General features: G+C 42.8%; 2 protein-coding genes across 3 annotated transcripts in view; both read left to right on the plus strand.

Moving 5' to 3' along the window:
* Nucleotides 1-21,495, plus strand: part of LOC307122418 (Fc receptor-like protein 5) — a 77,697-nt gene that overhangs the window by 53,565 nt on the left and 2,637 nt on the right. Inside the window, exons 7-13 of the mRNA XM_079846403.1 lie at nt 9,221-9,481; nt 9,556-9,831; nt 18,950-19,228; nt 19,327-19,611; nt 19,687-19,965; nt 20,053-20,316; nt 21,044-21,286. Coding sequence (XP_079702529.1) covers nt 9,221-9,481; nt 9,556-9,831; nt 18,950-19,228; nt 19,327-19,611; nt 19,687-19,965; nt 20,053-20,316; nt 21,044-21,286 — 1,887 coding nt within the window. The remainder of the gene's footprint in view (nt 1-9,220; nt 9,482-9,555; nt 9,832-18,949; nt 19,229-19,326; nt 19,612-19,686; nt 19,966-20,052; nt 20,317-21,043; nt 21,287-21,495) is intronic.
* Nucleotides 10,376-17,425, plus strand: LOC307122420 (uncharacterized protein). 2 transcript variants are annotated; one of them, XM_079846404.1, is made up of 6 exons: nt 10,376-10,583; nt 13,138-13,228; nt 13,347-13,462; nt 14,444-14,594; nt 14,859-14,986; nt 16,792-17,425. In XM_079846404.1, the coding sequence occupies exons 2-6, from the start codon at nt 13,156-13,158 to the stop codon at nt 17,092-17,094; spliced, it is 771 nt and encodes a 256-aa protein (XP_079702530.1). In that variant the 5' UTR covers nt 10,376-10,583; nt 13,138-13,155; the 3' UTR covers nt 17,095-17,425. The 2 variants fall into 2 exon arrangements, with proteins under 2 accessions (XP_079702530.1, XP_079702531.1); XM_079846405.1 differs by lacking the exon at nt 10,376-10,583 and having other exon boundaries at nt 12,626-13,228; nt 16,792-17,423.

Raw genomic sequence — 21,495 nt, forward strand, 5'->3', positions numbered from 1 at the left:
GGACCTCTCCTCGTTTGGTGTTGGAGTGACGGCACTGCAGCGGGGTTGATTTCTCTCTTTCTTTTTCTATTTTGAGCAAAAACAAAAAGGCTGTTCTCACAGCTGGTTCGGTGCGCTGTTAAGAGCGCTGAAAAGCCGTTTTCACGGCTGGTAAGAGATCGCCTTCAATGAGAGAGAGAGAGAGCGCGCACGTCAGGCTGCACTTTTTTCCTGTCTGTGTCGCCGCGACTATTCCCCTGTGTGCTTCAGCACCGCGGAGAGCAGTTTCCCTAAAAGAGCTACACAGATAGAGCTTGCATCTTTTTAAAGATGACATTCTATCTGTGTGTTTCTGGATGCGGTTGTTTCCTGTCCTCACTGACGGCCACGAACACTGTTTCACATGTCTGGGCGCATGCTGAGATTGTGTTCGTGGGTGGTCATGTTTTCTAATGAGAACATGACCACGTCGGCACGCCGGTCGCGACTCATCTTTCTCCGGGAAGCTTGAGTCCCCATTGTTGTTGGCCAGCCGCCGCTCGTGTGTAAAAGCACAGCCGCGGGTCTGCTCGACACTCTGGGAGACCGCGGAGATCAGCGAGAGTTGCCGTCGGGGAAACCCGAACGGACCTCTCGCTTCTCTGCGTGCCGTGTGCCGTTGAGTGCTAGGCTGTAGCGCGGGTTGTCACGGCAACCCAGCGCTCGCTCTACGCTCTAGGTGCGCTGTCCCCTTGCCTATTTCTCGTTGTAGCGCCCTCCCTGGCAACAGGAGAGGTCTACTTCAGTGAAATAGCTAGGGTTGGGAACCGAGAACCGGTTCTTATGCAGAACCGAAACTGATTTTTGAAAAATACCAGAACCGCGCGAAATTCCTAAGTTTCGGTTCCGAAAACGGTTCTGGTGCAATGTGTGTGCGAAGCGCTGGAAGCGTATCCTTTCATAGCGAGTGACAGCCAGTGTTGCCAAGTCCGTGGTTTTCCCGCTTTCCCGCTTTCCACTGTTGCCGCGGGCTGTGTTTCATGTCCGCGGGTTGAAGCGATTGTGCAATTGTGTGGTTTTTTTTGTAAAAACCTGGCAACCCTGGCTCACCTCATCATGAATATTAATTACGTTGCCTGCCGCTTCCAGGAGTGTAACGCAGTTCAGCCTGAAGCCCTCGCGCTACACATTTACGGTTTTGCGTCAGATATTTTCTCATTGACCACCAGCATGTCGAAGAGAAAGTCACAAGTATGGATTCATTTCCAAAGAATGAATGATAATGAAGCAAAATGTAACACATGTGAAAAGTTAATAACATGCAAAGGAGGCTGCACTAGCAATTTGACAAAACATTTGCTACAGCACAGAGTGCCACAGGCTTATACCAGATTTATAGTGAAAGGCCTATATATATATATATATATATATATATATATATATATATATATATATATATATATATATATATATATATATATATATATATATATATATATATATATATATATATATATATATATATATATAGTTGTCAACCGTTGAGTCACCATGGTTTAGGTAAGCGTTTCGGCACAATTACCTTTGTAATGCTGAATTGCAATTTATTATTTACAAGTTCACTGAATAACTGAATTACTATTAAATTAATATACAACTAATTAATAAATATAACTAATAAATATAATTCATAACTTGGTTTTATTCAGAGACAGAGAGATAAAATGTAATAAGACAATTTCAGAGGTGTTCATTTGAAAAAAATGTGTTGCAAGAATGGCTTAATTAATACTGTAATGTATGTACAGTACAGGACTTTTTTGACATTGCCAACCTGTAAATTCATTTTAGAGAAAGTATAAACATAAAATGGATTGTTTGAGTTGCGTATTGTGCCTTTTTCCTTTACCACTATTTGTTTAATAATTTTAATGGAACCGGAATCGGAACCGGAATCGTTAGGCGGAACCGGAACCGGAACCGGAACCGGAAAATTTCTCACGATTCCCAACCCTAGAAATAGCTGGGGTGACCTGAGGAGAGGAGGGCTTCTCCTTCGGGGAACCAACCCCCTAGGGCCCCTCCCCCTCTAGCGCACTGCAAGCTGTGCAGCTCTGGGTGGAATTGCTGGTCCTTCTTATGGGGGAACCTAGCATTTCATTCAGTGCTCCAGCTGAGGATCAGATGTCAATCGCTGCATCGGAGAGAGGGCTGTTGTGCTCTGGGAATGAGGATGATGCTGAGCCCAATGTAATGGTGTGTGCTTCGCTGAATCGGATTCAGAGTTAACAGCCATGCTTCCCGGGATCACTCCCGGACGTGCATGGAAAACTTGGCAGTGTGGCACTTCTTTGGATATGGAAAGCCAAAAGGGCCAAAACTGCATAAGTTTTTCCTCTCTCACTACCCTCAACGGTGGGGTGGCTGTGCGCAGACCACCCCTGCCTGCACTAGGGTAGTTCTGAGTTGAGGTTGAGCTGTGCATGTTGACTAACCGTGATCAAAGTCATGGCGCAGGCCCTCGGCCAGACGATGTCCACCTCAGTGGTCCAGAAAAACCTCCTGGCGTGCCTTGCTGAGATGTGAGTGGTCGTCAAAGTACGCTTTCTCGATGCTCCCATCTCACAAGGTGGCCTTGGGCGACACTGTTGAGAACTGGGCCCAGCAGTTCTTCGCAGTCGGTAGCAGGCTGAGGCAATCAAGAGCCTCCCCCGACGTACCATCAGGGTGCCTCGTGGGCCGCCCCTCAGTCTGCTCGTCGCCAAAGGCGTCGTCCCCTGTAAAAAAAAAAAAAAAACCCTTGGCACAGCCTGCTCTACTGTGTCCTGCAGGAGGATGACGCTACCTGTCTCTGCTGCTGTTTAAGCGGTCGGTGAAACATCACCTCTGAGATGGGTGACCGGGAGATGGGCGGGGCTGCTCTTCCCCGGAGGAGGGCCGGGCAGAAAATCTTGAGTCAAAATCCGTTCTGCCGCTGGTGTCACAACCAGTGGTACCCAAATTCTCAAAAAAAAAAAAAAAAAAGCAGTTCCTCCCATCTCTGGGTCCCAAGGGGGTTCGGAGAGCTGTGGACGGTCAAACGCCGGACCACACTCATCCTCCTCCTTCGCCAGTGGACAGTAGTGGACGGTTCGAGGACGCAACCTAGCCTTCTCACGTACCCTCTGCCCTCTCGTGGAATCAGGTAAGTGTGCACCGCACACTCACAACCGCGCTGCGGGCCGCCTCCACGAGACAGCCGCCCCAGCCTGGTACCTGCATTCCACCTCGCTGCCCCACGGTGGGTACGCCGGTGGTCCCTATGTCCCGCTTGCACGGACTCTGCGAGCCTGGCTAGAGCTCCCCAGTCCGTCTCGCTGGCTCATTCGGACCATCAGGCTCGGCTATGCGATTCAGTTCGCCCGGCGCCCCCCCCGCCCAGGTTCAAGGGCGTCCGCTTCACCTCGGTGAATGCCGCAGATGCCCATGCCCTGCGTGCGGAGATCGCTGTCCTACTGGCGAAGGACGCGATAGAGCCGGTCCCTCCAGCCGATATGAAGACCGGCTTCTACAGCCCGTACTTCATTGTACCCAAGAAAACCGGTGGGTTACGACCAATCTTGGACCTGCGAGTCCTGAATCGGAGCCTCCACAAGCTACCATTCAGATGCTCACGCAGAAACGCATTTTCGAATGCATCCGTCCCCAAGATTGGTTTGCAGCGATCGACCTGAAGGACGCGTACTTTCATGTCTCGATTCTTTCTCGACACAGGCCGTTTCTGTGCCTTGCGTTCGAGGGTAGAGCATATAAGTACAGAGTCCTGCCCTTCGGGCTGTCCCTGTCCCCCCGTGTCTTCACGAAAGTCACAGAGGGGGCCCTTGTGCCCCTGAGAGAACAGGGCGTTCGCATCCTCAACTATCTCGACGACTGGCTCATTCTAGCACAGTTCATCCAGGGATCAGTTGTGCGAACACAGGGACCTGGTGGTCAGACACCTCAGCCAGTTGGGTCTTCGGGTCAACTGGGAAAAGAGCAAACTCGCCCCCGTGCAGAGGATCTCTTTTCTCGGTGTGGATTCGGTCGAACGGACAGCGTGCCTCCCAGAGGAGCGTGTCCAGTCGATGCTGAACTGCCTGAACACGTTTCAAGGCAGGATGGCGGTTCCACTGAAACAATTTCAGAGGCTCCTGGGGCATATGGCAGCCGCTGCGGCAGTAACACCGCTCGGCCTGCTTCATATGAGACCGCTTCAGCATTGGCTACACGGCCGAGTCCCGAGATGGGCGTGGCAACGCGGCACTCTCCGGGTGAGCATCACACCGGCCTGCCGCCAGTCTTTCAGTCCATGGTCAGACCCCTCGTTCCTTCGGGCCGGAGTGCCCCCAGAACAGGTGTCTAGGCACGCTGTGGTTTTCACGGATGCCTCTGCCATGGGCTGGGGAGCCAGGTACAACGGGCATGCAGTGTCAGGGGTTTGGACGGGCCCGCACCTGCATTGGCATATCAATTGCCTCGAGTTGCTAGCAGTGCATCTTGCTCTGAGCCGCCTCAAAGCGCGGTTACGGGGCAAAGATGTACTGGTCCGCACGGACAACACTGCGACCGTTGCGTATATCAACCGACAAGGTGGTCTGCGCTCCCGTCGCATGTCGCAACTCGCCCGCCATCTCCTCCTCTGGAGTCAGAAGTGTCTGAGGTCGCTTCGGGCCATTCATGTCCCTGGTGTGCACTACCGTGTGGCCGACGAGCTTTCACGAGCTGCGCTCCCAGGCGAGTGGCGACTTCACCCCCAGGTGGATCAGCTGATTTGGAGACAGTTCGAGGTGGCACAGGTCGACCTGTTTGCCTCCCCAGAAACGTCCCACTGCCAGTGGTTCTATTCGCTGACCGAGGGTACACTCGGCACGGATGCCCTGGCGCACAGCTGGCCCCAGGGGCTGCGCAAATATGCGTTTTCCCCAGTGAGCCTACTTGCACAGACTCTGTGCAAGGTCAGGGAGGACGAGGAGCAGGTCCTGCTGGTGGCGCCGTACTGGCCCAACTGGACCTGGTTTCCAGAACTTATGCTCCTCGCGACAGCCCCTCCTTGGCCGATTCCTCTGAGGAAGGACCTTCTGACTCAGAGACGGGGCACCCTTTGGCACCCGCGTCCAGACCTGTGGAAGCTTCATGTCTGGCCCCTGGACGGGACGCGGAGGTTCTAGGTGACTTACCCCAAGAGGTAGTTAACACCATCACTTCGGCACGAGCGCCGTCTACAAGACAGGCTTACGCCTTGAAGTGGAACCTGTTCGTCGAGTGGTGTTCTTCTCGCCGAGAAGACCCCCGAAGATGTTCGATCGCGTCTGTGCTTTCCTTCCTGCAACAGGGGTTGGAGCGTAGGCTGTCGCCCTCCACCCTCAAGGTTTATGTTGCTGCAATATCCGCCTATCACGACCATGTAGAAGGTAAGACGGTTGGGAAGCACGACCTGGTCGTCAGGTTCCTTAGGGGGGCGAGACGGTTAAATCCTCCTCGCCCCCCCTCCATACCCTCTTGGGATCTTGCTCTGGTGCTCCGAGCACTTCAGAATGCCCCATTTTGAGCCTTTGCAGTCAGCAGAGCTAAAGATTCTGTCAATGAAGACTTTGCTGTTGGCTGCATTGGCCTCCATCAAGAGGGTAGGGGACCTGCAGGCATTTTCGGTCGACGAATCGTGCCTAGAGTTCGGGCCGGGTGATACCCTCGTGGTGTTGAGACCCCGGCCTGGCTATGTGCCCAAGGTTCCTACCACTCCCTTCAGGGACCAGGTGGTGAACCTGCAAGCGCTGCCCCCGGAGGAGGCAGACCCAGCCCAAGCTTTGCTCTGTCCCGTCCGCGCTCTGCGGGTTTACGTGGATAGAACTCAAAGCTTCTGAACCTCAGATCAGCTCTTTGTCTGTCACGGAGGCCAGCAGAAGGGAAAGGCTGTCTCCAAGCTGAGGATGGCCCACTGGATAGTGGATGCCATCACCTTGGCTTACCAAGCACAAGGTGTGCCCTGTCCGCTCAGGGTGCGAGCACACTCTACTAGAGTGTTGCATCCTCCTGGGCGCTGGCACGTGGCACCTCGCTGTCAGACATCTGTAGAGCTGCGGGCTGGGCGACACCCAACACGTTCGCTAGATTCTATAGCCTACGTGTAGAGCCGGTCTCCTCCTGTGTTCTCACCTCAAACGGGTAGAAGCACTGAGAGGCCCCGTCTCTTGTCGGCTTGCTGCGCTACGGTGCTTATATTCTCCAGAAGCAAACTCTGTGAGTCCTCCACCGCCCTCGGTGCCGGACGTGGCGGAACGTCTGGCATCAGGCCCCTTGCCGCTGAATCCTTGAGAACCGGTATTGGGCTCGGGTTATATGAGTGACCCTACGGGGATCCCATATATCTTTCCACGGTCGCTCCTACGGGAAGCCCGTGTCTTTCCCTTGGGAGAGCCTTCCCGTCAATGGGACTGAGCCCCCTCTCTCCGTTGCGGGCTACGGCTCAGCATTGTACTCCACATAACTCCTTCGGGGTACGATGTGGTCTCCGCAGCGTCCCCTTCACTAGGGCACGCTTCCCAGTGTTATCCAATAAATCACTAAACGGGTCATGCGGAACGGCAGTGATGGACTTCCCGGTGTGAGCCCCGTCTCATCAGGTAAGAGAGCTCAGGTGGCTCACACAGGGCACTGGAAGGGGGCAGAGGCCATGGCGCTTTGGTAGGGATTCCTATTCGTCGGTACTCCGACGTGGCGTCGAGAGTGACCGACTGAATGGGAACGTCTCAGTTACGTATGTAACCCTCGTTCCCTGAAGGAGGGAACGGAGACGCCACGTCCCGTCGCCATGTCCTCTGTACCCTGCTGGGGTGCCTGTCTACCTACTCGGCTCCTCAGCAAAAGGCTGATTTGATGCAATCACCTGTGTCTCATTTATACCCGCACGGCGTGGCATGAGCACCTGGTGCAATCATTGCATGCCAATGTGCATTGGCTCGTTTAGTTACACTCGAAGTAGATTGCTCTCGCGAGCGAGATTCCTATTCGTCGGTACTCCGACGTGGCGTCTCCGTTCCCTCCTTCAGGGAACGAGGGTTACATACGTAACCGAGACGTTACATTCTTTCAGCAGTCAGTTATAGGCCTAACATAGGCTATTCAAGAAGGGGGGCTTCAAAGATGGCCAAATAAAAATATATTTTTTATTTTACTAATTTATTTATTTTAAGTTATATTGTGCTTTGTTTGTATAATATCTGCTGGAATGTTAAAAAAATGTTCAGTGTTAAATAAATATTTTGAAATTGTATTTTTGTTATTTGATTTATTTCTCTGAAAAGCAACACAAAATAGTAAAAAGCAAATTTTTACTATTTAATTATTGTAATGGTGAAAATATTGGCAAAATAAATGGAAAAAATACGAAACACCGCGTTCGGTATTCGGCCAAGCATTTCATTATTATTCGGCTTCGGCTTCGGCCAAGAATTTAATTTCGGTACATCCCTAACGATTAGCATACAGTTTAGATTGGTGGTGTGGTTCTGTTCTGGGCAAGAACTCCCTGTGCATTAGGGCTGCACAATTAATCGAAATCAAACCGCAATAGCGATTTGGCTTATGTGCGATTATGAAAGTCAAGTCAAGTCAAGTCAACTTTATTTATATAGCGCTTTTAACAATGTAGATTGTTTTAAAGCAGCTTTACATTTTTATTCAGCTGTATAGCCATTCTGGAGAAAACGCTGATGTCATCAGTTCATTTCAATTATCATACAGTGACAGTGTGGGCTTTAGATCAATAATTAGATCAGTAATTTAGTTTAAATGGTTAATTTAGTTTATTAATTTGATTTATTTCGATGTTTAGTTGAAAAATGTAGTGTCCCCAACTGAGCAAGCCAAGCCAGAGGCAACAGTGGCAAGGAAACCAAAACCCCATTAGGTGACCTAATGGAGAAAAATAAACCTTGGGAGAAACCAGGCTCAGTCGGGGGGGCAGTTCTCCTCTGGCCAATTAACAAACAGCGTATTATTATTATTATTCTGGCAGCTTTACAGCTCAGAGGTCATAATAGAGCAGAATATTCGAGGGACCGGGGGCAACATGCTGGAGACGGGTTTATTGAGGATGATGTTGATTAAATAATTATTAAAGTGCAATATTCGAATGATCAGAGGCAACACGCTGGAGACGGGTTTATTGAGGATGACATATCGATTTAAGTATTATTTAATTGTAAAATTCGAACAATCTGAGTCAACACGCCGGAGACGGGTTTATTGAGATGCCATGTCGATGAGGCAGTAGCAGGGGGAGTCTAATCACGGTCTCTGCAGACACTTCGGGGTCCTGTGTTGGTCTTCTCTGGGCGCAGGTCCACCATCTGAACTGGATCCGGCCCGGATTTGGCTGACTGCAGTAAACCTCGCGATAAAACAGCAAGACTATCATTAGCGTAGATGCCATTCTTCTGATCATGTAACGAGTACATCAGGTGTTATGGGAAGTGTTCCCGGTTCCAGCTGACCTAGTTAATGCAGCCTAACAATCATTTCATTGAAAAAGTGTTTTATGTGTATGCCACAGTAAAGAGATGTGTTTTTAGTCTAGATTTAAACTGACAGAGTGTGTCTGCTTCCCGAACAATGTTAGGAAGACTGTTCCAGAGTTTAGGTGCTAAATAGGAAAAGGATCGACCGCCTGCAGTTGATTTGGATATTCTCGGTATTATCAACTGGCCAGAATTTTGAGACCGCAGTAGACGTGATGGAGTATAATATGTTAAGAGCTCGCTCAAGTATTGGGGAGCTAAACCATTTAGTGCTTTGTAAGTAATAAGCAAGATTTTAAAATGTATGCAATGTTTAATCAATAATTTAAACATAATTGGTCTCAGAGTAATTTAGTGTAAATAAGTTACTTTGTGTAAAACAAATGCCACAGTGATGAATATCTCCAGAAAGTAGACATTATACGCTTTCAAATGTTACCACATGAGGTCAGAGCTCCTCCACAGACATTTAACATTTAAATTATATTCTTGATGATGTACTGGGTCTGTAGAGTTTAAGACTTTAACATTATTATTTGAAAGTGCTGGGATTTCCTTCTCAAAATCTATATTTGTGTTTTTCTGTTTGGCGTCACTAGTGGGAGCAGAAAAGACAAACCCCTTTAAATCAAAATAAATTACATGAACATGATAAAATCAGAAGAATACTGAAACTATGACCAATAACACTATAAATGAGCTCAACACTGCATCACTGTCTCTTACAGATAAACCGAAGCCGACCGTGAGTGTGACGCCCCAGAGTTCAGTGTTCACTGGAGACACAGTTACTCTCCGCTGTGACATGAGAAGCTCAACTGGATGGACGTTTCTCTGGAGGAAAGACTCAAACCCTGAATCCAGTGATGACGCAGGAACTAAAACACTCAGTTCTGTGAGCGTCTCTGATGGAGGAACATACGTGTGTAGAGCACAGCGAGGAAACTACTACACACACGACAGTAATAGAGTTCAGATAACAGTGAGAGGTAAGCACTCTTTTACTTTATAGTTTTGTCAGTGAAAGTTAATTTTGAGTTTTAAATTCAAACTCTTTTTCAAGCTCTTTTCACAGAGAGACCCAAACCTGTAGTGCGTGTTCATCCTGATGTCCGTGTGTTCAGAGGAGAGACGGTCACTCTCACATGTGGCATACAGGAGGCAGGAGTCTGGAGGTACAGATGGTATAAAGATCAATATGACATGAGAAGACAAGACCAGATCTATACAATCCCATCTGTGGATCGGTCTGATGCTGGTGTGTACATATGTGAAGGATCTCAGACTGAAGCCTCACAGGACACACAGAGGAGTGATGGAGTTACACTGACAGTATCAGGTGAGTGTGTTCATCATTTCATCACACACAAATCGAGAGACATGACCCCATCACACTCTTTTTTTTTTTTTAACTATTAAATTATGCAAATATTGTACAAACTGCAATTGTGTGCTGTGAGGATTCAAAAGCACATACACATATTGGACATGAATATCAATGTTCCGTTTTTACCAGTAATTAGAGACATTTTTGATGTAATTGTGGCGGAGCGAGGGGAGGGTAAAAGTTAAATTTAAAGATTGACAACCAGTGACTATACCACCCTGGTAAGTCCCCAGGAATGAAACTAAATTCTGTTAAAGGGATAGTTCACCCAAAAATGACAATTCTGTCATAATTTACTCACCCTCAAGTTGTTCCAAACCTGTATGAGTTTCTTTGTTCTGCTGAACACAAAAGAAGATATTTAGAAGAAGGTTTGTAACCAAGCAGACAGAACAAAGATAGAGATACTACTACACTCTAAAAAATGCTGGGTTATTTTTTTAACCCAACCGCTGGGTTGAGACTGTTGGGTCATTTTATTGGGTTATTTTCTCAGTGTTGGGATGTTTTTTGTGTAACCCAACCGCTGGGTTACCGGTTGGGTCAAGTATTCTGACAGTTGAAACAGTGAACTCACCCCTCCCCCATCAATGCCTCAAACAAGACTTCAGACCAACAACTCTACCTTCGCGGCCATTTGAATCACCTCAGGACTCAGGAGGTATCGTTTTTCAGCGAGGACAGCTGTTATTCTGAGAAAAAAGGTATGTTTTAGAGTATTTAATCTAGAAAACTATTACTGTACCCCAGAAAAATGCAAAAGTATGCAAAATAGGGCGATTCACACGACACAACAGTCTTAAAAAGTACGTTAACCCCTAGCTTCGTTCTTTGGTTTGTTAAGCCTATACTTTGTTATACAGCTTTTTCCTGCCTTTTGAATAATTCACATGTCTCTTTTGGCCAACATTTCCCCAGAAATATGTGACTTATGTGAGTCATTTAGTTCGCTAACATTATGTGTCTTCATAATGGGTTTTTTAAGGTCGATAGTCGACAGACACGCGAGCCTCGTTTGCTTTGTGATAAGACACTCGCGTCAGGGGTTTATCGCATTTTTTGTTTAAAATTAACAATATTAGAGAGTACATCATGAGTCCATCTTCCAAACCGTGTTTTTGTCCAGTCATGAAACACTAGAGTGAGTCTTGAATAAGAGTCAAGAGGACTTTATTGTCTGACTTTCTCTACTGCAGAGTAACGTTAAGTTACCTACAGCTAAACGTATGTCATATATTCGTATCTATAAACAGAGAGAAGGTTCTTCAGACAGAATAATATACAGTTTTACTTATTAACCGTTAGACCAGTGTTTCCCAACCGGGGTGGGTGCCGTCTGACGAGAGCAGGGGTGCCGTGTAAAAGTCCTTCATATATATATATTTGATTGAATAGCTTTTGTAAGTTTAATAGGATTAATCTTTGATTTATACAGTCAAATATGCAATGTTATTTTACATTTGATCAATTTCTGTACCTGAAAACTAATGTTAGACGTACCTGAAAAGCATAGTTTATTTTATTAGTATCTTTGCTCAATAGTATTTATATGTGCTGCTGCTTGTATTTAAATTATTTGTTCTTATTATTTTCTTTATTTTTATTTGACAGTAGTCCTTTTTTCCCTGAACATAGCAAATACTGAACCGTACCAAAACGAACCTAAAACCGTGATACAAACCAAACCGTGAGCAATCTGTAGCGTTACACTCCTAGTGTGGGGGGGCCACAAAATGGAGAACATTTTCAAAGGGTGCCATGACTGAAAAAAGGTTGGGAAACACTGCTCTAGACCAACAAGCTACAACACACACACACACACACACACACACACACACACACACACACACACACACACACACACACACACACACACACACACACACACACACACACACATGTTTGTTTTTGTGAAATGTGAGGACATTCCATAGGCGTAATGGTTTTTATACCGTACAAACCGTATTTTCTATCCCCTTACACTGCCCCTAAACCTAAACCTAACCCTCACAGGAGACTGTGCAGTTCACTTTCTGTGAAAAAAAACTTGTTCTGTGTGATTTATAAGCATTTTGAAAAGTGAGGACATGGGGAACGTCCTCATATTTCACCCTCTTTTTGTAATACCTATGTCATACCCATGTCATTATACACATTTGTGTCCTGATATTTCACAAAAACATGCCACACACACACACACACACACACACACACACACACACACACACACACACACACACACACACACACACACACACACACACACACACACACACACATTAATATCTCAAGATGTTGAGACATGGCTTTATACAAAGCATATGAGTGAGTTCATGTGTGACATATCTGTAATGTTAGAAGGTGCACTTGCGTGGAAATTTAAAACCATAGTCATATGGTCATATCTACACAGACATAACAAAGTGATAGTTTATTAATGAACTACGAGAAGGCACTGAATATGTCTGTTGCATAATCCAACGTTTCTCTCTGTGTAAAACACAATTAAATCTGTACAAAATACATTTTATATATTATAATAATAGTAATAATAATAATAATATTTGCCTCTTGGGTATTAAATGGATCCTGGAAAAATGGATTCAGTGAAACAGATTTGAATATACAGCAATAAACTAGACAGTCTATATCTCAAAGGGTTAGTTCACCCAAAAATGAAAATTCTGTTCTGTCATTAATTACTCACCCTCATGCAACGCAACTACCATGTTCAAGGCCCAGAAAGGTAGTAAGGACATTGTTAAAATAGTAGTTGCGTTGCTGTCTATGCAGGGTAAGAAAGCTCTCAGATTTTATAAAAAATAACTTAATTTGTGTTCTGAAGATGAACAGAGGTCTTACGGGTGTGGAATGACATGAGGGTGAGGAATTAATGACAGAATTTACATTTTTGGATGAACTGTCCCTTTAATGCATGTGTTTTTGACTTTTGATTATTTAAAACATGAACAAAACAGTTATGTTTTAATGACAAAAGTTCAAATAAGTGAGCAAATGGAAAATATCTGTATAGGCCAAAAATAAATAAATCTTATTGTTGTATAGTGCACAGTTGTCTTTTTTGTCAGTCATTGATTTAAAAAAAAGTATTTGCTCAAAAGTTAAGTGTATTCGAATTTCTCATATTCTCATCTGTTTGATATACAGACATTTTGTCTCATTTTAAATGTTTTAAGAAACGTGATGACTACTGAAAACTCACAGCCTCTGTCAATTTGCCCATTTTCCCACTGACAGGTTGCAGAAAAACAGCTTATGATAATGGATCATTTTGTACAGGAGAAGCTGAAAGAATGGAACTTGGATGTCTTGATACCAAGCTTTAAAGGTAAACTTTAAGTAAAATTAAAATGCACTTCTTTATATGTTCATTAAAACCCATTGAGCTCTGAATAGGTCAGTTTTCTTATATTCTTCTCTTGTCTCTTGTTTCCTTCTCTTTACAGATGAACAAATTGATGAAGAAACCCTCCTGCTGCTTGATGAAAAATCACTTGAAGCAATGATACCAAAGACAGGCCTACGTCTGAAATTTAAAAAGCACCTGAGAGAGCTCCTTGTTGTGAGTGAAGAAATCCACATTTAAGATGGGATATATCTGCTTTAAGTGTAAAAAAACAGTTGGGGCCCATGTTCGTTTTTTGTTTTCTCACCTAAGGAGAATGCATAATGTACATAGTTCATCAAGTTATTTTGAGTGTGGCCAAGCTGGGTGTCACAGGACATTTAATTACAGCAGATCTTTTAAGCGACATCTGCTCCAGCACCATATAGAGGCTGAGACAGAAGAATCCAGTCATTCAACACACTTGCCTGAGACATTGACATTGAGGTCTGACAGCAGACCTCTGACTTCTCACAGTCAGCCTTTCGAGGAGGAAGATAATGCTCGCCCTAATCCAACCCTAACTTGAACAATGTACAAATGAACAGCACTTTAAACAAATTTTTTTTTATTTATTTTTTATTATTATATACAGTATAATTGTGCTTAAAAAAATATATATTTTTTTACCTACACCTTATTCTTGTTTAAAAGCATTTACATAATATATATGAATGTATATGGAGGGTGATAAAAAGGTGACCTTGAAATTGTGGCGTTACAGGCAACGCGAGACGAGGAAAAATTTGAGTGCACCTAAATTTTGTGCTGGTGCACCTAAATAAAAAAATTGAGGCACACCAGTGCAACCAAGGCAAAGGTGTGTTCCGGGCTTTGAATGGATAGTTCACTCAAAAATGAAAAGTCTGTCATTATTTTACTCACCCTCATGTTACCATTTAGTCACAGTCTGAAGCCCTGTAACATATTTTGTTTTTTGCAATCTCTCGAGTGGTGTTAGCTGAAGAACATTGTGTCTTGTAGGGATATATTTTAAAATATGGAAATGCCTGTACTGTTCTGGAAAATTAATAGTCTTAAAAACCAACTTGAAAAAGCTTTGAAATGGGTTAAATACATTCAATAAAGACGGAAGACAGATCATTGCCTTTAAAGTGTTTAAAATAAGCTAATGCACTATTGATTTGTCATTTTCAGATTTCACAAGACTTCTCTATTTTATTCCCCGACCATGCAGAGAGACTTTGTCAAAATTGGAAATTGAGTTTCAAAGACAAAATCCTTCACTTTGCCAGCCAGGAGAAAAAGGCTCAGGAGCTTCTCCACAAAGTAGACAATTTGTCTCCAGGTACAGTTGTGAATGCAAGAACATAGGTCTTCAACCCATGCTCCTGGGGACCCACCGTCCCGTGGAGTTGAGCTCCAACCCAAACATACCTGAACCAACTAATTTAGCTTTTCAGGATCACTTGAAAATACACAGGCAGGTGTGCAGAAGCAGGTTGGAAATAAACTTTGCAGGACCGGGGGTCCCCAGGAGCAGGGTGAAGACCTCTGCCTTAAAATAATGACAATAAAATAATTAATTGATACAAAATATTAATCTGCACAGAAGCCCAAAGTGACATTGCACTCAGGCTGCTACCTGTGATACTGCCCACCCCTATCTACAAAAACGGGATGAAAATGTTCAAACCAAGCTTGGAAGAAAATATCAAGTCTTTCATTGAATTCAAGAATGTAAGTAATGTAACATTGCACACATCACTATGCAGGCCATTATAAGAGCAACAGTATCAACAGTAATTTCAAAGTATTACATTCTGTATTTGTCATGACTTAGAATCAGAAAATAACTGTTGAAGAAAAACCTGATATGCGGTAACTCATTAATAATCCAAGAATCAATATGCGATACGACCCAGTTATTGCAAGGCATTGCGATATGTACATTTGTGATATTTCAATAATTTCGGCATATTCAACAGCCCTAATGTTATGTAACGTATGTTCTAAATTAATTACATAATGCCACTCAGGGACCACAAACATTTGTCATTACCTGGACTGCTTTAATAGAAAGTTAGTTAATATAAAGATTTCCAATATAATTGCTTTTTTGTATTTTTTATTTTAATACTATTTTTGTGCTCGACCATGGGGTTGAAAACATTTATGACATACTATTGCAAAGCCATGCGCACTTAGTCTCCTTGTAGGATTTAATACTGAGCAGAACTCTATATCCTAGAAGCCTCCAGAAGGACTGGACTTGGACAGACACAGCCTCACTAGGAGCATTTGAGAAGCATCCTATGAAGACTAAAGGACTAATTATGCAAATTAATGTAAAATGCCATTTGAGTAAACTGCATTATATTTAAAATAAGGATTGATTTTGGATAGGGGTAGGAATCGCATGGAACCTCACGATTCTGTACTATCGTGATATATGGCTCACGATAACGATAATATCACGAAACAGCGATTCTGCGATAATTTGTATATTGCTAAGGAATCCTATAATGATGCATCACAATATCTAACTATGAAAACAAAATGCCAGTACAGTGTTTGCTTTATTATTTGTAACAGAAAAGGCAAACAATTAGGCTAGAAAATACTTTATCATTTACCATCAACATTCAGCAAATGCACATCTACATCATGTAAACAAATTTCTGAATATCTAATAAACATTTAATTTCACAAACCTTGCAGATTTAATCGAATCCAGCTGATATCTTGTGAAGTGTGCATTTTTAGCCTGCATAAACGTGTTACTGCGAGTGACGGTCGGTCCGTGTGAAGTGAGTGAATGCGAACAGAAGATCAGCTTCACTGGAGATGCGATCGAAAAACCTTAAATCCTTCATTTTAAAATATGCTGTGCTGTATCCATTTGCCCACGGTGTCATATTCATATCGTTTTTACTGTGTGCTGTATGTAAAATTAGAATTACCTTGTCTTTATTTGAAAAAAATATGATTACCAGTGCGCATGAAATTACCAAAATGACTGAGAGCCCTGTTGCAGTGTTTAGCCTACTTCCTTTTTTCCACATATTCATATATTTTTAAACAATTACTTTAATTGTGAAAAATACTGTAACAGGATTGCAGATTCAAGAAGATGCCATCTAAAGTATAAGCATGTTTATTTTAAAGATTTGTTTTATAATATATATATATATATATATAATATAAATAAAAATCATATATATAATTTTATGTTTGTGTGTGTGTGTGTATATATATATATATATATATATATTTAAAAAATATCGGCTTTATATCGGCCATCGACCACCCTGCTCTCTAAGATACCGACATCGGCCATCAATATTGGTCGACTACTAATTTAGAGTGCCTTATTTTGTCAATTAGAATATCGATATTTGGCGCCAGTGTATCGATTCTTGCATCACACTGTGAAGGACAACAATATATCGCCATATCAATATTTTGTCCCACCCCTATTTTTGTATATAATGCTACATTGTGCTGTGAGTTGTATGTTTTTAACATTCTTCTGTTTTTAACAGGTTGGGACCAACATGGTGGAATTTTTGAAGGAGGCTGAGCTCACTAAACCCTTCCCCTTTGTACTTGGTCTTGGGGATGACAGTCAGTGCCATCAGGCCTTTGTAATAGTTGGCAAACAGGCACTACAGGCAAACACTCTCCTTGGTGCTGTGGACACATGTTTTAAAGTTTTTTATGTTTTGGACATTCATTTCCCAAAGCAGTGCGCACCAGTGTGGGAATTTTTGCAAACTGTTGTCTACAAACTCCCAGGAACAGAATCTCCATCAGTAAGACTGCTCCGTGGATACTTGTCATGTTAAGCAGTACTGGAACCACAACCCTCTCTAAGATGTTATGAGTTCATAAATGGAAAATTGTCAAAGTAATGCATACTGTTTCTAACGCATTTTATTGTGCCACTGTGTTCTTGTGCCAATTTGATAAAAGCTATGAGTTTAAGGGTATTTAATGTATTTAATGTAAATGTTAAAAGTAAAGCTAATGTAATTTATTGATATTATTTATTTTTTTAAATATTTCTAAACAAATTGGAATTAAATGTTCATTGAGCATGAAAATATTGCCTTTTTCTATGAATTTCTTTTATCTTAAATTTGCTCTCTTATTAATAAATCTTCTCCTTTTGATTATTACTGTTTCCTCTGGTAATTCTCTGCACTCATTATTTTCAAACCTATTTCAGGGTTTTATTTAACCAGCAATGTAGTAATTTTTAATCAATAGTTGAGTTAAATAAAACAACCCAACATGTTGGGTTAAAGATTTAACCCAACCAGTTGGGTTAAAATAACCCAGCGTTGGGTTAGTCCATATTTGACCCAGCGTTGGGTTGCCAAAATAACCCAAATTGGGTTATTTTGACCCAGCATTTTTTTAGAGTGTATGGTAGTCAATGGTTGCTCTATCTGCTTGGTTACAAACATTCTTCTAAATATCTTCTTTTGTGTTCAGCAGAACAAAGAAACTCATACAGGTTTGGAACAACCTGAGGGTGACTACTCACACGTAATTCAAGAACAAAAACAATAGTACAACCAAAATAATAAGATGCACCAACTTACCCTATAATACAAAAGGATAAATCTAATACAAAACAAACAAGGCTCTCATTAATACATCCCTCCTTCCCAACATACTACTGAAAATAAGGAAAGGGGAAAATAATTAAGTATAAATCCACAACAAAACTACAATAAACACAAAACAGAATTGTGTAAACAAAAGCAAACAACAACTCAAACAAAATCATTAAATAAAGTACAATTAACTTCCATGAAGCACCCGGTAGCTCAGTGGACCTAAACATTTCACTGTTAAGCCAAATATCCAAATGTCAGTTTTATATATTATATTTCCTGTCTCTGATTAAGTTCCCCTCCAGTGGGCGTAGTTCTCAGTGTAATATAACATGTCTCAATGGCCTGTATCCACTTTTTTGTCAACAGCTTATCAAAACTTCTGGGTTTTTTGTTTTTCTAGCTTGTTTGCTGTACACTTTGTCACATATCAGCTTTTAGACATTGTTCTGTTTTTGTTAAGTCAGAAATGAAAAGGAGGCGTATCACGCAATGCAAAGTCAATGGAGAGCGTTAGATTGTTTCCCCCCCGGTGTGGGCTTGGTCTTCAGATTATGACGCGTGTCGCTCTGTCTCTATAACAGCGGTCAAACAATGCAAATTCACAAACATACCGTAAATATACGATCTCTGATAACCGGATCGGTCAAGCAGCTAACGGCATATTTCAGTCATATTTCAGCTGCGGGCTCATTCAGTCTAATGATCATTTAAAATCAATATTTAAGGTTCAACACTTTTCTTATGCTCTTCAGCCACATCTGTTCTAACAAGAGGACTGAAGCAATTCACTTTTAGTCATTATTTTCTGTTCAGATGCAGGAGTACATATTAAAATTTAGTAGCAAGTTCACTATTTTAGTATTGTCTGCATATTATGCACAAAAAACCTGTCGAACAACCTCTACAATATTATTACTCTGATATTTGATGTTCCATGTGCATCAACATTAAGTCGTCTTTTTCTGGGCAAAGACTCAGAATCAAGTTTTCTGTTGCAGACAAATACTCAGTGATGTGTGTAACGCAGCTGAACTCTGACTCTTGAGGATCTGAATCTGTTCTTGTTCTCCTGCAGATCTAAAGCCGAAGCCTGAACTCACATCAGATCCTGCAGGAGCTGCACTGACAGGAAACACAGTGACTTTGACCTGTGGCATGGGTCCGTCCACTGGACACTGGGACTTTTACTGGTACAAACACACACTGAACCCTGAGACTGAGAAGACAGACACAAACCCCTACAGACTGAAGATTGATTCAGTGTCTGATGGAGGCCAGTACTGGTGTAGAGCTGGAAGAGGGAAACCAGTCTATTACACACAATACAGTGATGCACTGTGGGTAAATGTTCCAGGTGAGAGAGAATGTAGTGTGTGATGCAACATATACAGATCAGAGACAATATCTACACAACGTCTAAAACTATAAATGCAATAATCTGTGTTTGTACAGTGAGTCCTAAAGCTGTGGTGACGGTACGACCTGATGAACGAGTGTTTAGAGGAGAAACAGTCACTCTCAGATGTGATATAAAGTGGGGAGGAGACACTGAGTGGACATACAGATGGGAAATAGAGGAAACCAACAGCCGGTATAAAAACACTGACGGCCGAACCTCAACACAAGAGTTGATCATCAGCAGTGTTGGAGACGGTCACAGCGGTAAATACACCTGTACAGGACAGATGAAGACTCAACACTCTCAGCGCAGTGATGCTGTTACACTGACTGTATCAGGTGAGTGTGTGTGTGTTGTGATCAGCTTCTCCATCAGTTTCTCTACGGCTCTGTAACTCATGATGTTTTGTTCAGCTGGAGCTCAGGCAGTCGTGCGAGTGTCTCCACAGCCGTGGCTGACTGAAGGAGAATCAGGGACTCTGATCTGTGAGGTTTCAGGCTCCTCTAAAGGCTGGACGTTCAGCTGGTTCAGAGATCATGATCATCTGTCAGACAGCAGCAGAGGAGCTGGAGGATCTTACACTCTCAGTCCTGCGTCTCTACAGCACACAGGAGTTTATACATGCAGAGCAGAGAGAGGACGGCCAGCCTATCACACACACAACAGCAGCACACAGCCACTGTGGGTCACTGGTGAGGATTTGTGTTTGTGATCGTCCGTATTTCTGTTTCATTGCAGTCTCTGTGTGTCAGTTTAGATTGAGATTTTGCTCTTTTCAGGTGTTTCTGCTTCAGTGTCTCTGGTCATCAAACCCAGCCGAAGTCAACACTTCTCCTCTGACTCTCTCGCTCTGAGCTGTGAGGATCAGAGTAACTCTGCTGGATGGACAGTGAGAAGATACACAGACAAAGACACAAAAACTTGTTCAATACAAACAGGATCTTCATGTGTAATCGACTCTCTCAGCTCATCTGACACTGGAGTGTACTGGTGTGAGTCTGAATCTGGAGAGAAACGCCGTCCTCGAAACATCACTGCACACGGTGAGTCCGGTTTATAATCACAACATCTACACTCACTGGAGTTTGTACAAATTGGTTGGTCCTCTTTGTACCAAAAGAGAAAATGCATATGCTGCTGTTTACTGCCAAGGCATTGTTAAGTAAATTGTCAATTTATATCTATAATCTCTTCTCATATTACACTTTTAATTATAGGACTAGATCTTCTAGATTGTTCAATTGTTCCTAGAACATATTTGGTTTGGTAAAACTGCCTTTTCCTTTTGCAGCTGCGTTATGGAATGAAATGTATAATATTATGAGCGCATCTTTAAATATGTTTACAAACCTTTTAATGTCCTACCGGAAGGAAATGTGTATGTTTTACTCATTTTTTCATATGATTACTGGATAAGACTTTTTCTTTTCTTATTTCTGGTTTTATGTGTTCGCAATCTGTTTATGTGAAACGTTTTGTGCTGCTATATTGGCCAGGACTCCCTGATAGAAGAGATTTATATCTCAATGGGATTATTTCCTGGTAAAATAAAGGACACATTCTAAATAATAATAACAACAATAAAAACAACAAGTTAAAAAGTTGCAAAATAGTTGTTTTCTCATGAGATCGGGTTAGACAACACAAGACAAAAATAAAAAGCTCAGAAAACATAAAGAACAATTCAGTTGATCACCTCAATATTTAACTTGTATTGTTTTGTTATATTCTTAACACTTGCAGTAAAGCTCAGATGTCTTGTGTTTGTAGATGGTGAAGTGATTGTGAGTTCTGTTGATCATGTGATTGAGGGAGAGACTCTGACTCTACACTGTTTACATCGATCTACAAACCCCTCGATCCTCAGCGCTGGTTTCTATAAAGACGGATCACTGATCCAGAATCAGACGACAGGAGAGATGAGCATCACTACTGTCTCAAAGTCACATGAGGGTTTCTACTACTGTAAAACAGAGAGAGGAGCGTCACCCCGCAGCTGGATCTCAGTCAGAGGTGAGAGTCACGCGAGTCTGTAACTGAGGCTGTGTTCAAAACATTTAGATCACATTCACATTTTACACCACATGATTATTATACACGAGTCTCTGGCTCTTATTTCTGCTGGAGCACAATCAGTTATTGACATCTATCAAATCAAATCACATACAAAATATACTAAATATTGTGCTGTTATTGTGAAATCATCAACACCTCATAACCAT

Source organism: Gobio gobio (genome assembly GCF_949357685.1).
Source record: "Gobio gobio genome assembly, contig: scaffold_119, whole genome shotgun sequence".
Taxonomy (NCBI): Eukaryota; Metazoa; Chordata; class Actinopteri; order Cypriniformes; family Gobionidae; genus Gobio; species Gobio gobio.